Source organism: Leopardus geoffroyi, chromosome E1, assembly GCF_018350155.1.
Source record: "Leopardus geoffroyi isolate Oge1 chromosome E1, O.geoffroyi_Oge1_pat1.0, whole genome shotgun sequence".
Taxonomy (NCBI): Eukaryota; Metazoa; Chordata; class Mammalia; order Carnivora; family Felidae; genus Leopardus; species Leopardus geoffroyi.
Window position 1 is genome coordinate 15,134,516 of NC_059330.1, and position 15,011 is coordinate 15,149,526.

General features: G+C 46.0%; 1 protein-coding gene and 1 long non-coding RNA gene across 2 annotated transcripts in view; one reads left to right on the forward strand and one right to left on the reverse strand.

Moving 5' to 3' along the window:
* The window catches only part of PITPNA (phosphatidylinositol transfer protein alpha), a 40,507-nt gene extending 26,482 nt beyond the window's left edge, over positions 1 to 14,025 (forward strand). The window contains exons 11-12 of the mRNA XM_045490478.1: positions 10,294 to 10,362; positions 11,416 to 14,025. Coding sequence (XP_045346434.1) covers positions 10,294 to 10,338 — 45 coding nt within the window. The 3' untranslated portion in view covers positions 10,339 to 10,362; positions 11,416 to 14,025. The remainder of the gene's footprint in view (positions 1 to 10,293; positions 10,363 to 11,415) is intronic.
* On the reverse strand, positions 13,919 to 14,969 carry LOC123604421. The gene is made up of 2 exons (XR_006715324.1): positions 14,714 to 14,969; positions 13,919 to 14,165 (listed from the first exon to the last, which is right to left on the reverse strand). It is a non-coding gene; the product is annotated as an uncharacterized LOC123604421 (long non-coding RNA).
* Positions 14,970 to 15,011: the final 42 nt, after the last annotated feature.

Sequence of the window (15,011 nt, forward strand, 5' to 3'; positions counted from 1 at the left end):
TTGCTTGAACTTAACCCCCTGGTTAAGGGTCCCCCCCGCCCCCCGTGCACTCTCTGAGCCCTTCACCACTGCTATGATGTGACAGGAAGGGGGGTGATTGCTTGGATGTGAGAACTCAGGGAGGGAATACCAGGGCCAAACTGGGTTTTTTTTATTCTCACTTTCAAACAAGTCACCCTTTTTCAACCCTGGCTGCACACCCACCCTCTAAGGTACCTGGTGCTTCTGGTTCCTGAGCCTCTGGAGAACCTGCAGCACAAGTGGGTCTGTTCCTCCTCAGCTCCCCTCCTCACAGGTACTTAGTGCCAGTCCTGCTGCTCTGCGAATTAGTCACTACTCGTCCATCCATGTTTCATCTTCCAGAATGGTGTTGCCATCTCTTCTCTGCTGTTGGCGCCTGTGTTTTTGTTGTCTTCATGGTTTTATATCTTTTGCTTATTCGTTTACTGTCATCGTAGTGGGGTTTGAGGGAGGAATAGTGATAGATGCATGTTTACTAACCTGCCATGGTTAACTGTAAATTTGCAAGAGGAATTATGACCCTTGCTCTCTGAATAATGCATAGCAGTCTAACGTGGGTGGATTTTCTCGGTGAATTATGAGGGGTCACTATAAGGCCACAGTCACCACTACTGTAACTCTGGTCCCAATGGGAGGGTGGACTTACAATTCTTGGGTGAGGTTCAAGGGTTTGAGAAACAAGGGATCAAGAGATCAGTCCTTTGCCCTAAAAAGAAACATGTCAGGATATGTGTGCCTGTAGGAGAGCAGTGTCTGTCTGTCTTCCTCCCTCCTTTCCTCTTTCCCTCCCTTCTTCCCTCTCTTTTTCTCCCTCTCCCTTGCTCTTGCTCTCTTAAGAGACTCATAGTCTTGAGGGGTGCCTGGGTGGCTCAGTCGGTTGAGCGTCCCGACTTCGGCTCAGGTCATGATCTCACCGTCTGTGAGTTCGAGCCCCGCATCGGGCTCTGTGCTGATGGCTCAGAACCTGGAGCCTGCTTCCGATTCTGTGTCTCCCTCTCTCTCTGCCCCTTCCCTGCTCATGCTCTGTCTCTCTCTGTCTCAAAAATAAATAAAAACACTAAGAAAAAAAATTTTTTTTTAAAAAAAGAGACTCATAATCTTGAAACTGAAAGAAAGCTCCTTAAAGCTCACTTAGTCCAATTGCATGTCCAACGCTTGAGTCCTCTCTGCACCTTCCCCACCAGCCTGTGCTTGATTGCTCCCTACAGTGGGGAACTCACTATCTCTTGAACGTGGTGGTAATAAAAAATATTTTCATTACTAATAGCTAATATTTTATTGAGGTCTTACTGTACGCCAGGTGTGTGTGGTCAGCATTTTCCGTGAATTGCGTTACCAAATCCTCATGTCATCCTGTGCCATAGTATTTTCATCTTATAGGTAGAACAACTGAGGCTCAAAGAAGTTGAGGATACCTTCTAGTTCAGTATACAAGTGCCGCCTGGGCCTTTGGCCAATAACTCTGTAGATAATGCACCTGGGAGAAGGGAACTCATTTTAAAACTTTTAAGAAAACTTGTTTCCTGTTGTGCTGGACTCTAGAACATTTGCTGAAAAACAGCAAAGATACTGTTGTGTCAGAGTGCATGAGTAAGATTCTGTAGCATTTTCTTTCCCAGCCTTCCTTTGTGGGGGTTCCTGCTAAGTCCCTGTGGGCTCCATGATTCCTCTGGTCCCTCCATCGCCCATCCCTTCGTGATGGAGCCGAGAGGCCGCATGACCCTCTTGCTCCGCAGGTCCACTTTGGGGGCTGTCTCTGAACCTCCTTGCAGTCAGTCCCCCTGTCCCTGTGCTTACCTGTGAATGTGCCTTTCCCTGTCTCGTCTCCTGACTCTTGATGCCGAGGTCCCTTGCTCCATCCTTTGGCTTTCTGGCAGATGATTGCTGGTTTACCATCATTTTTAGATTTTTAAGTCTTAAACTCTGAACTGGTTCCCCTGAGACTATATAAGTGTCCCTGTGCAGTGAAATGCCTACTATACCCCAAAGTTTCCAGTTTGTGATTATGGTAGACAGAAGTGTAGAGGGTTAAGCTGATCAACAGAAACCATTCAGAGCCTAGCTTACCTGCTGGGCCGCGGGACAGTGGGGCGTGAGATTCCAGTAGCATTGGCACAGGGCAGCGCTAGCTCGGGCTCTTGAGGCTGCGGGATCCCTGCAGGTGGAGAACCATGTTGGCCCGTGGACTCTTAATTCCCTCTCATCTGCCCAACAGTGAGTGACCCCAGGGCAGACCGCCTGGAACTTTGGAACATCTTGAAATATGGAAGTAGATTTATTTACGTTCTTTTTATTTATTTATTTGTTCATCAGTCATTCACTTATTAATGTCTGTTTATTTTTGAGAGAGAGCAAGAGGCAGAGTGTGGGCAGGGGAGGGGCAGAGAGAGAGGGAGACGCAGAATCCCAAGCAGGCTCCAGGCTCCAAGCTGTCAGCACAGACCCTGATGCGGGGCTCGAACTCACGAACTGTGGGATCATGTGACCTGAGCCAAGGTTGGAGGCTTAACCAACTGAGCTACCCAGGCAGGCGCCTCTTTCTTTTCTTTTCAAATACAGTCTCATTTTTCAATATTAGGGTAATATATAAACATGAAACATTTTTTTGGAAAATAGTGAAAAGTAGAAAGAAAAAAAAATCACTTGTACTCTACTTAAAGATAACCTCCAAAACATGTGAAGTCTTTCTACACACTTTTTTAAAAAAAATTTTAATGTTCATTTTTGAGAGAGAGATACAGAGCACGAACAGAGGAGAGGGGCAGAGAGAGAGGGAGACACAGAATCTGAAGCAGGCCCCAGGCTCTGAGCTGTCAGCACAGAGCCCGATACGGGGCTTGAACTCACGAGAACCGTGAGATCATGACCTAGGCCAAAGTTGGATGCTTAACCGACTGAGCCACCCAGGTGCCCCTTTCTACACACTTTTACTTAGTTATGATCATAGGACATATGCCAAATGGATAGCCTACTTTTTTCTCTGAACATTATAACAAATATGTAACATTATAACAAATGTTAACATTTTCCACCAAGAGTTTCTTCACACACAAGGTTCTGACGGCAGCATACACATTGCTCTGTGATCGGTCATTGCCCTGCATTGGGTTTTCCTTCATGTTCTCAGGTTCTCACTGTTGTCAGTAATGCCGGGATGAAAATTTCTGTGCATGCAGTGTTTTGGATAATTATTTGGATTTGGATTATGATTATTTCCTTAGAAAAAATTCCAACCAATGGAATTAGAGAATTTAAGACTCTTGTTATTTATTACCAAATTTCTTTTCTGAAGGGCTTTCTTTTTTTTTTTTTTTAATTTAATTTCCCTTTCAGTTTTATTTATTTAAGTAATCTCTGCACCCAACATGGAGCTTGAGCTCATGACCTGGAGATCAAGAGTCACGCGCCCCTCTGATTGAGTCAGCCAGGAACCCCTGCAAAGGGCTTTCTAAAGAGGTTCTAGAAACAATTTGCATGTGCCTCATGTTTGTGTTCCTTGAGGAATGCTTGGGTCTCTGGTTGCTTTTCAGGGTCTTAAACTGATTTTTTTTTTTTTTTTTTTTTTACTAGCTTTATTTCTTATTGAACTTTTTATTTTGAAATGATTATAAGATTCACATGTAGGGGCGCCTGGATGGCTCAGTCGGTTAAGCGTCCAGCTTCGGCTCAGGTCATGATCTCACAGCTTGTGAGTTCGAGCCCTGCATTGGGCTCTGTGCTGACAGCTTGGAGCCTGGAGCCTCTTCAGATTCTGTGTCTTTCTCTCTCTCTCTGCCCCTCCCCTGCTCACATTCTGTCTCTCAAAAATAAATAAACATTTAAAAAAATTAAATAAAAAAAGATTCACATGCAGTTATAAGAAATAATACAGAGTGGGGTGCCTGGGTGGCTTAGTCAGTTAAGCGTACAACTCAATTTTGGCTCACATCGTGACCTCACAGTTTATGAGTTCAATTCCCACCTCCGGCTCTATGCTGACAGAGCGGAGCCTACTCAGGATTCTGTCTCCTTCTCTCTCTGCCACGTTCATGCATGCTCTCTCTCCCTCTCTCTAAAATAATTAAACTTAAAAAAAAAAGAATGCAAAGAGATCCATTTCTCCCAACGGCAATGTGTTGCAAAACTATAGTACAGTATCACAACCAGGATACTGACATTGATACTTTCACTAGTTTGTTTTTTTTTAATCAAAGGAGTATTTCATACTTAATAGTAAAAATTTTCAAAAGATATACAAAATAGGGACACCTGCCTGGCTTATTTGGTAGAGCATGTGACTCTTGATTTCATGGTTGTAAGTTTGAGCCCCATGTTCGGTGTAGAGATTAAAAATAAAATCTTTTTTTTTAGATGTTTGTTTATTTTTGAGAGACAGAGAGACAGAACATGAGTGGGAGAAGGGCAGAGAGAGAGGGAGACACAGAATCTGAAGCAGGCTCCAGGCTCTGAGCTGTCAGCACAGAGCCCAACGCAGGGCTTGAACCCACGAACTGTGAGATCATGACCTGAGCTGAAGTCAGAGGCTTATCCGACTGAGCCACCCAGGGGCCCCAAAAATAAAATCTGAAAAATATATAAATATGGAAAAATACAAAATTGAAGTCCAAATAAATAAATAAAATAAATAGATGAATAAAAGTTCCTTTCTTCCAATCCCTGGCCTTATTCCCTAGAGAAAATCACTGTTAAAAACAAACCAAGGGGGGCGCCTGGGTGGCTCAGTCGTTTGGGTGTCCGACTTCAGCTCAGGTCATGATCTCACGGTCTGTGAATTAGACCCCCGCGTCGGGCTCTGTGCTGACAGCTCAGAGCCTGGAGCCTGCTTCAGATTCTGTGTCTTCTTCTCTCTCTGCCCCTCCCCTGCTCATGCTCTGTCTCTCTCTCTTTCTCAAAAATAAATAAAAATATTAAAAAAACAAACGGGAGGGGTCAGCTCAGGTCATGATCTTGCACTCCATGAGTTTGAGCCCCACATCAGGATCTGTGCTGACAGCTCGGAGCCTGGAGCCTGCTTCGGATTCTGTCTCCCTCTCTCTCTGTCCCTCCCCCGCTCATGCTCTGTCTCTCTCTCTCTCTCTCTCTGTCAAAAATAAACATTAAAATAAAAATTAAAAAACAAACAAACCAGGGGATGCCTAGTCCAACTGACATGGCTCAGTCGGATGAGCATCCGACTCCTGATCTCTGTTCAGGTCATGATCGACCCCAGGGTCTTGGGACTGAGCCCTGTATCAGGCTCTGCACTCAGCGTGGAACCTGCTTAAGATTCTCTCTCTCCTTCCACCCCTCTCCCTTGCTTGCGCACGTGTGCGTGCACACACGATCTCTCTTTTTCTCAAACAAAACAAACAAACCAGGATTGGAGTTTCTATTTTCATATTCCTGGACTATATGCGTCTACGTAGCCAGCCTTTGGTAGCTTGATCGGAAGAACAAACATCAGATAAAACCTCCCAGTGTTATACGGGCCCCAAGAAACAGGAAATAAGCATTCTTAGAGCATTTCATTAGAAGAATGAAATAATGCATTTTTATTTCAGTGGCACCCTCTGAGGTGACCTTGTCTCTGAGAGTAGGAAAGCTATCATGGTCTCTGATAGGAAGTTGCATCTTAAGCCATAGGAAACAGGACCTGGCTTAGTAAATTAAAGCAAGGCAATAAACTCTGAGGGTATACATGGATCTAGTTGGGGCCCAAGGAGCTTTGCTCCCCTGGTACTAAATCTTAGCCTCTCTCAAATCGAAAATTTATGTGAATGGTCATTAGTGAGCAAACAGTTAATGAATTCTTTGTGTTTTTAAAAAAATATATTTTGAGGGGCGCCTGGGTGGCTCAGTCGGTTGGGCGGCCGACTTCGGCCCAGGTCATGATCTCGCGGTCCGTGAGTTCAAGCCCCGCGTCGGGCTCTGTGCTGACAGCTCAGAGCCTGGAGCCTGTTTCAGATTCTGTGTCTCCCTCTCTCTGGCCCTCCCCCATTCATGCTTTGTCTCTCTCTGTCTCAAAAATAAATAAACGCTAAAAAAAAAAAAAAAAAAAAAAATTATTTTGAGCTGAGATACGGAAACAACCTAAGTGTCCATCAATAGATGAATGGATAAAGAAGATGTGGGGTGTGTGTGTGTGTAAATAAAATGGATGGCATACGACTCAGCCATAAAAGGGAATGAAATCTTGCATTGTGACAACATGGATGGACCCTAAAGGGTATTACACTAAGTGAAATAAGTCAGACAGAAAAAGACAAATACCATATAATCTCACTGATAGGTGGAATCTAAAAAACAAAACAAATGAACAAACAAGAGAAACAGAGCCTCAAATATAGAGAACAAACTAGTGGTTCCCAGAGGGGAGGGTGGATTGGGAGGTGGGTGAAACAGTTATAAAATAAGTAGGTCACGGGGAGCCTGGGTGGCTCATTCAGTTAAGCGTCTGACTCTTGATTTCAGCTCGGGTCATGATCTCATAATTTGTGAGTTTGAGCCTCACGTTGGGCTCTGTGCTGACAATGCAGAGCCTGCTTGGGATTCTCTCTCTCTCTCTCTCTCTCTCTGCCCCTCCCCTGCTCACACTTAAACGAACTTAAAAAAAAAAATAAGTCACAGGATGAAAAATACAGCACAGGTAATACAGTCAATAGTAGTGGAATAATTTTGTATGTGACCAATGGCGACTACACTCACATGGTGAACATTTCCTAATGTATCTAATTGTCGAATCACTGTGTTGTACACAGAAACTAACATAATATTGTACATCAGCTATACTTTATTTTTTTTTATTTTTTTTTATTTTTTTTATTTTTTTTTTATTTATTTTGACGGGCACCTGGGTGGCTCAGTTGGTTGAGTGGCCGACTCTTGATTTTGGCTCAGGTCATGATCCCAGAGTCATGGGATAGAGCCCTCCCCACACTGAGCGTGGAGCCTGCTTAAGATTCTCTCTCTCCCCCTGCCCATCTTCCCTGCATGCATGTGATCTCTCTAAAATTAAAAAAAAAAAAATTAAATTAAAAATTAGTTTGAAAGAGTTTCAAACTTAGAGAAAATGACAAGAAAAACACAAAGAACTCTTGTATGCCGCCTTACACAGAGACCTCATTCCTTTTAAGTTTTTTTTTTTTTTTTTTAAGTTTATTTCTTTCTTTGAGAGAGAGAGAGAAAGCACTGGGGAGGGGCAGAGAGAGGGGGAGAGAGAGAATCCCAAGCAGCTCTGCATCGACAGAGGGCTCAGCCCCAGGAACTGCAAGATCATGATCCCAGCTGAGATGAAAAGGTGGACATTTAAATGACTGAGCTACCCAGGCACCCCTATTTATTTATCTTGAGAGAGAGAGAGAGAGAGAGAGAGAGAGAGCGCAGTGGAGGGGCAGAGAGGGAGAGAATTCCAACACAGTGCTCAATCTCACACACTGTGAGATCATGACCTGAGCCAAAATGAAGAGTCGGATGCTTAACTGACTGAGCCACCCAGGCTCCCCAGAGACTTCTGTCCTTTCGAGCGGATACAGCCCAGTGTCACACACTGTACCCTTCTAGTCTCTTTCACTCTGATGCAATTCCTCAGTTTTCCTGGACTTCTGTGACCTTGACATTTTTGAAGGTTATAGCCATAGGGAAATCATCATGTAAAATGTCTTTCAGTTTGGGTTTATGCAATGATTCTGCAGGATTAGATCCAGTTTATATATTTTAGGCCAGAATGTCACAGATTTGGTGTCCTTTCATTGCATTGTAGCTGTCTTTCTGTCCACTTACTGCTCAGGTTACCTCTGTCCACTCAAAGCACAAGGCATCAGGGGTTTGTCTTTTTCTTTCCGTGACACAGCCTTGGGACCATGTCTCTAAGGAGCCCTGGTTCCTTTCAGTGAAGGGTCCTGGGTATGCTCGTTACTGCTGGGCTGTTGCTGCTCCCAGGCCTTCTCATAGGACAGAGCTGAGGAACTTTCACATCTGTAGTTATTTCCATATCTGTCTTACATGTATGTTCACACAAATACTTCCAATTCCAGCCTAATACTACAAGGTAAACTTTTTCTCTTTTTAAAAACATAACAGTGGGGCGTCTGAGTGGCTCAGTCGGTTAAGCATCTGACTTCGGCTCAGGTCATGATCTCACAGTTCGTGAGTTCGAGCCCCGCGTTGGGCTCTGGGCTGACAGCTCGGAGCCTGGAGCCTGCTTCAGATTCTGTGTCTCCCTCTGTCTGCCCCTCCGCTGCTTGCACTCTGTCTCTTTCATTGTCTCAAAAATAAATAAACATTAAAAAAAAATTTTAAAACAGTGCCTTTATCCTTAACAGATTTCTATCATGTTGGAAAATCTTGAATTTGTTAAACTCCTATAAAGTAATATATTAACAGGCATTAATTGATATAGATAACTGAAGTTACAGAAGCAATAAAAATCAAAAGTCATCATTTGTGAAAGTGAGTTTAGAGCAAATCGACAGGGGATAGGCACCCAGGTGGAGGTAGGAATAAGCACATGCTGGCTTCGTGTCAGAAAACGGATCTTCCTGTTTGGCACAGAGGATCTTTGCTGGGGATGGTAAGTGAGGCATGTAAGACTGACTGATTTGATGACTCACTTATTGTCTGTCTCCTGTAGGTTCTGACTTATCAGGTCTTGGGTCCAAGAATCTACAACAAGCAGTCTGGGCAATTCTTTTGCTCAAGTAGGAAACTCTGGCCCAAAAGACCAAGCTGAGACATTTGATGTAATTCCAGTAAAAGTTGTCAACAGGGAATGAATATCGGAACCTCCAGGAGGTTTTTTTTTTTTTTTTTTTTTTTAATCATGTCCAGGTTCCACATGGATTCACTGAGTGTAATAATTGGGGGAAAGCAGGGAGTGTGAAAAATGGACAGGAATTCCAAATGTGGCGGGAAGAGTATTTTGAAAATATTTCCTAGTGGAGAACTGCTGCTTCTGAGGTAGAATCTCTGCAGACGTGGCAGTGTTAACGTTTTAGCGAACGAAACAGAACTCTGAGGAGGAAGCGTAGAAGTCCAGTTTCCTCGGAGCTTGTGGGCACGCCCCCCCCCCTTTACTGCAGGGTGCTGCAGAGATCCCAGGTGGGGTGGACTGAGTGCATACTCGGGGCCAGCACTCTACCGCACTAAGTACTCTGCATGAATACCTTTGCTTCATTTTCTACAGCCCCACGACGTAGTCGCTTTTATTATCTTTGTTTTATTATCACAGACACTGAGGCTTAGAGTGCAGTGAGCTAACTTGTTCAGGGTCACATGTGGTGATGGCGCCAGAATACAATCCAGGCAGTTTGACTCCAGAGGCCCATTCTCTGAGGTGCTCACAATTTGTTGAATGAATAAAGAATGAGAGTTGAGCAGAAAACTCATGGATAGTGAAGAAATACCTGATGGGAAGTTAAAATACACGTGTGTGGTAGGCATGCTGCAAATAGAGTGGAACTTGCGAGTTGGAAAGGATTTGAGGGAGGTCACCTCCGCGGTCTCCCCTCGAGAAGTTGTGTCCACTTCTACTTGGAAGGTGCAGCTGACAGGGGCCACTCAGGGCTTCCAGAGAAGACCCCATCCTGTTTTCCGGCAGCCTCACACTTCTGCTGAGATCTACACCCCCCTGCACTTTCAAGCCCTGCCTTCTCGTTCCACGCTCTGCCCATCTGACCGATGGCGCGGAGCCTCTCAGCAGAGCCCAGGAAAGGGAATTGCCCTTCCCTCCACCTGCCCCCTCCAGGGAGCCACAGGACTTGCCACCTCACTTCCTGCCGGTCTCTACTTAATGTCACTTGTCAGAGACCTTCCACAACCCGCTTCTCCAGGGTCATGCTCCATCCAAACAGCCCTTGGCCCCACCTGACATATTGGTTTGTTCTCCCTCACTTTGCCCCAGGATGTAAGCACCGGGAGGAGAGACTTGGTCTCTCCCTGGTTCACTGTTGAATCCTCAGGCCTGAAGCAGTTTTGTGCAGTTTCTAGCACAAAGGAGTTGCTTCATAGATATTTGTTGAATGAATGAATGAAGAAAGAGAGGAGCTTAAGAGCTATACCCCAGCACTGGGATGCAGGGCGAGGAACAGAAATCCTGGACAGTGGGACCAGTGACACGGAGCTATCCATGGTAGGGCTTTGGCCGTATGTATGCAGAATTCTCTTCTGATTAGCTTTGTGAACAAAAAATGCTCCACCCTCTTCATTGGCAGGACTGAAGAGAAGGCGGAATGTATTTGTGTTGGAGTTCCATCAGCAGTAAGAGCCTTCAGTTTTTCCTGTTTTTTTCTGTTCCAGATGAGACAAAAGGACCCAGTGAAAGGAATGACCGCAGATGACTAAAGCCACCCCTCCCCCTTCTGCACTGTATGTACCGAATACCCTCCCTTTGCATGTCATAGACGTGAAAGCCAGTTTGGGTCCTCGGGGCCTCAGCAGCTCGCTGTGGAGTCAGGAAGCACGCTTCGTTCGTCATCCTGCCCTCCACTGATAACGATGGCTGCCATGCTAAACAGCTCTCAGCCCTCCACTGAAAGATCCTGTGACTATTAGGACATTTCAGGGATATGTGATTTTATAATGAACAGCCCAGACAGACACATGGACCTGGGGGTGAGGAGTGGGGCTGTGTTGGTAGATACAGATTTGAAGCTTATCTGCAACTAATTCCTCTCCCTGTCATAACTAGAGCCTTGTCAAGTTGCAGCTGGCATTCCGGGGTGCTCCCTATGCCCCTGAGCTCGTTCCTAGCTCCCAGGCCGGCATTACCTGCCCCACCCTTGGAAAATCTGCGGGCCAGACAGCTTTTCCTAGGGTCCATCATTGTGTCTGGGGCATCGTTTCCTTGTTCTTTAGACCTCCTGATCCCATACTAAGTAGCTGTCCTCATCAGAGGCAGCATCTTTCAGATGCTTGGAGAGTATTTCTGCCCAGGTCATAGGACCAGAATGAGATGTTCCTTGTTTCATGCTGTCACTCTTGCCCAAGCCCTGTCCTTCTCTTAGCCCCCAGAGCCCTACATACCTCCCCAGACTCCTGGTATTCCAGCAGCTCAGAGCCGGCTTGGTCATGGCATTGAAAACCTGGCCCTGCTTCCCATCAGGCTCTGAGAGAAAATTATCTTATCAAATAAAATCTGGTTGTCCTCTACCACTAAGGAGCTGAGGGGCCTGGGGTCTTAGCAGTAGCGTGGACCTCAGCTTGCTCTCCCTGCCTCATGTGCTTGAGAACTTCTGAGAGATAAAACAGTAAGATCAAGTGGATTGGTGCAATGCCAGCTGCTTGGGCCTTAGTTTCCTCCCCTGACCCCAACCCCCAACTGGCATCTTTCCTCCTTTTGAAATTCCCCCATCAATGACGATTTACAGTGTGCTTCTATTTTCCTCTGTTGCTTCCTTAATAATTGTATTTCTTTTCTAGTTTTGCAAGACAGTGGTCAACAGGAAGGCCCAGCAGCTCCACCCTCCCGAGTGACAGGCCATCTTCGGACGCAGCCTTTCTGTGCCCATTCTTCAGGCAACTTTCGATCCCTTACTGTAGCTAATTCTAGATGCCCTTCAATATTGTGAACAAATAGACCGTCTGGTATTATGAAGCCCGCGTGTACGGGAGCCTGCTCCTCTGAGATACATGGCCTGTAGGTTGCTGTGTTTACAGCTCCTCCCTCTCCAGCCATTGTGTTCTCAGCCCATTTCTGTGTGCCCCTCCCTTTATTTCCAAGTGACATTTTTAGTCTTTCAAAATAGCTGCCTTTTGTGATGTGGTGATTTAAATGATTTAAGTTTGTTTGTTTTCAACCTTGGGATAAACTGAGGTATTTTGCTTCCTGGGCAGATCTTTGCAAATTTGAGTGCTCACCTGGGGAGAGGAGATGAGTTGGAAATACAGTTTTTTCCTCCATTTCCACAGAACAGCAGTGTGGCTTCCTAACTGTGATCTCTGCTCTCAGTAACCCATTGTTCATGTGCCGTAAGCACCGAGGAAGTACCCAGGGCCCAGCCAGTCTGTTTTAAAAATTCAACAAATTCAGATAACCTCTGCCCCAGGCATCGCATCTCTGGTCACTAGTCTTAGAAACACCTATGGCTTCTCGGCCCTCCTGTTGCCCACTCTGTCTGAACCTCACAGAGCCCATGATACGCCCGGGTCAACTCTCCACCTGGAGGGACCTGTCCAGTATGGCCCTTAGAACTGAGTCTGCCCTGTATGTACTAATTAGTGTGCCCACCCCCCTGAGGAGCTCTGTATGTCCATGCTCCTCTTCCCTTTTGGGCTGGTGCTGCCACTCAGCAATAATCCTCTTTTCTCTGTGCTTTCTCACATTCCTGCCCTGTCTTTGAGGCTGGTCAGGACAGAAGGGTCCTGATCTTTTCTTGCTGCACAAAACAAGCATGCAAAAAGCTTTTCCCCAGCAGAACATGTTCCCTCTTGTCTCCAGCTACCGGAAAGGAATTTGGGGATCAAGGACTCAGCTCATCCCACCCCCATGCTGAGTTCTGTCCTGGACAATCAAAAGCAAGTAGTGATCGTGGTATAGAACTCTACCATAGTAGGCCAGTGAAAAAGTCGACTCCAAGGGAGGTAGAAGCTGCTGAGTGCTTCATGGTTTTGTACGACTTGGCAAAACCCAAGCATGCCTTCCCGGGGGGAGAATCCGAGATAGCTGTGGTGTCATCCGACATCTCCCAAGCCTTGTGAGGTATGTTGTTAGCCAAGCGTGTTGTGATCCAAGCCCATGCCAGCCTGGGTGGGGTGGCTGATTAAGAGACCAAATCTGTGTTGGGGGAGCAAGAAGTAGGATGGGATCATTTATCCTTATGTTCTTGTCAGTTTGTTTTGCCTTACTCATTTCTAAGTGCAATAAGGGAATGTTTCACAGGGTTGCACCTGTGACATCCTGATGGATGCTTCCCTGTGGCCCTGTTGGGGCAACAGTGGATGGACTCAGACCCCTCAGTGTGGTTGTCTCCCACCTTCATTGAGGCCTCTTTGGGACCAGGAAATGTCCTGTTACACCTTCCTTTCAGTCTCCTCACCTTGTGGGGTCTACAGTAATGGATCTGGGGCAGTTCAGTTGGTTATTAGGATCCCGACTGCTGGTAGCTTCTCTTTGACTGGGAAAGTGAAGCATTACTACTGGAGAAAAATGTTAATGTTTTCCTACAAGCTCTGTATTAGCTATAATTATATTTGTGCTTAACGTTTTCCCTTCTTCATTCATCATCTAAGTCCAGATGTGGGTCATCCTGGGAGAAACGAACCATGATGTTCTCAGCAGACAGGTAGTTTGAGGGTCAGCAGATGTTAGTCTCCTTGCTTCAGCTCTTCTCTTAAGATCCACACATACCACTCCAACTCCGTGGAGTTGGGGGCTTGCTCTTTATCTGGCTTTTCTCTGGCTCCTCCCACATCCACCTGTTGCCCCAGTTTGAAAGCATCCACATGAGCTGAGCTAGAATTTCCTGAGGTCAGCTGGATCTGGGGCTCCAACCCACAGAAACATAAGGAGGGGTGTCCCTGGTCTATTCTATCCCCACGGATAGTGTTGCTGCTGGGCAACAGTGTTGGCTTTTAAGTATCCCCCTTACCCTCTCACCCACCCCCCAACTGACTAGCACCGAGAGGGGCTTCTGATGCAAGGCTCAGCTCCGGGGATAGTACCTGAGGGTGTGCCGTGCCCCTGCAGACTAGCTGCTTCCATTAGATTTCCAGGGTCATAGTCCCAGTTTGAAGCAGCAGTGCCTCTGTTAAGGGGGGATGCCGGGCTCTGGCCTTCTCGTCGAGAGAGGTCAGGGACGGGGTCAGTATTGTGGGCATGTGTATATCTTCCCAAGTCCTCTTATAGTCCCTGCTGGGACTCCCTGACTTATTTCGGTTGGTTCCTAGTGCTACTTCTTTTACAAAATACACTTTGTAGAACTGATTAGATTACCTTGTTTATTTAATGTGAGTTTGTGCCTTTTTGTCTCAATCTTCCGAAACAGGTATATTGGGGGGAGAAAAGCAGTCTAATAAAATCCTAGACAGAGATTTCTGGAGTCCAGCTTATTGGTGATGTCCTTATGTCCATTTTACAACTTAGATATGCTCCAACTTCTGCTGATGTCCTCCATTTTACCAGGATTAGAAAAAAATACAAGATATCTCCAAAATTTTTTGCAGGCCAATTTCTGTAAATTAAAACATCCCCCCGTCATTGTACTTACGCAGACATCACGTATTTGAAAGGAATTCTGCCACTTTATATTGGTAGTATTTCCCTTTTGCTTTGGTCTCTTCTCCTCTTCACATCTCCCTCTTTTTTTTTACCATCCTACCCATCAAAACATTAAAAAAAAAAAAAAAAAAAAAAGTCCCAGGTCTGTGAACCTCATAACACTTGTTTGTGAAATTGTGCATTCTTCTGGGGAGTCATGGTTCTCATCGGATCCTCAAAGGAATCCCATGCACCGTCCTCCCCACTGCCAAAAAAGATTAAGAACCAGTTATCTGAAGAAAATCTGTGTTAATCTTTGGCAAAATAATCATCTGATATTCATCAAATATAGGGAGTGGTTTTTCATTCTTTGGTGGCTAATTTTTTTTTTTAAGAGTCCAGGAACCTCCAGCGTCTAACGTGTAATAAATAACCTAATGAGTTTGAAAAGCGAGAAGCACTTTAAAGTGGGAGTGGAGAGGAACGACGGAGGAGCTCAATGACCAACATGAGAGCGATTACCTGTAGATGAGGGGCAGAGAGACTGGTTTACAGGCAGGACAGTGGCTGGGCTGCCACCCCACCCTCAACCTTCGCCCTTTGGGTCTCTGGGCGTTGGGGAGGTGGAGGGGCACAGCGCAGAGGTCAGAGACCCCATTTCCAACGATAGGGAGACGCGCCGGCTCGAGGATGCTGGTGCTGGCTTCGCAGCAGCTTCCGCCGGAAGACAGCCCCTCCCGGCCGGCCTCGCGCGGGGCACCCTGGGAGCCACGGGGGGGCGGTGACAGATGCCCGGCGCGCCGGGCGGGGCATCGTTGCG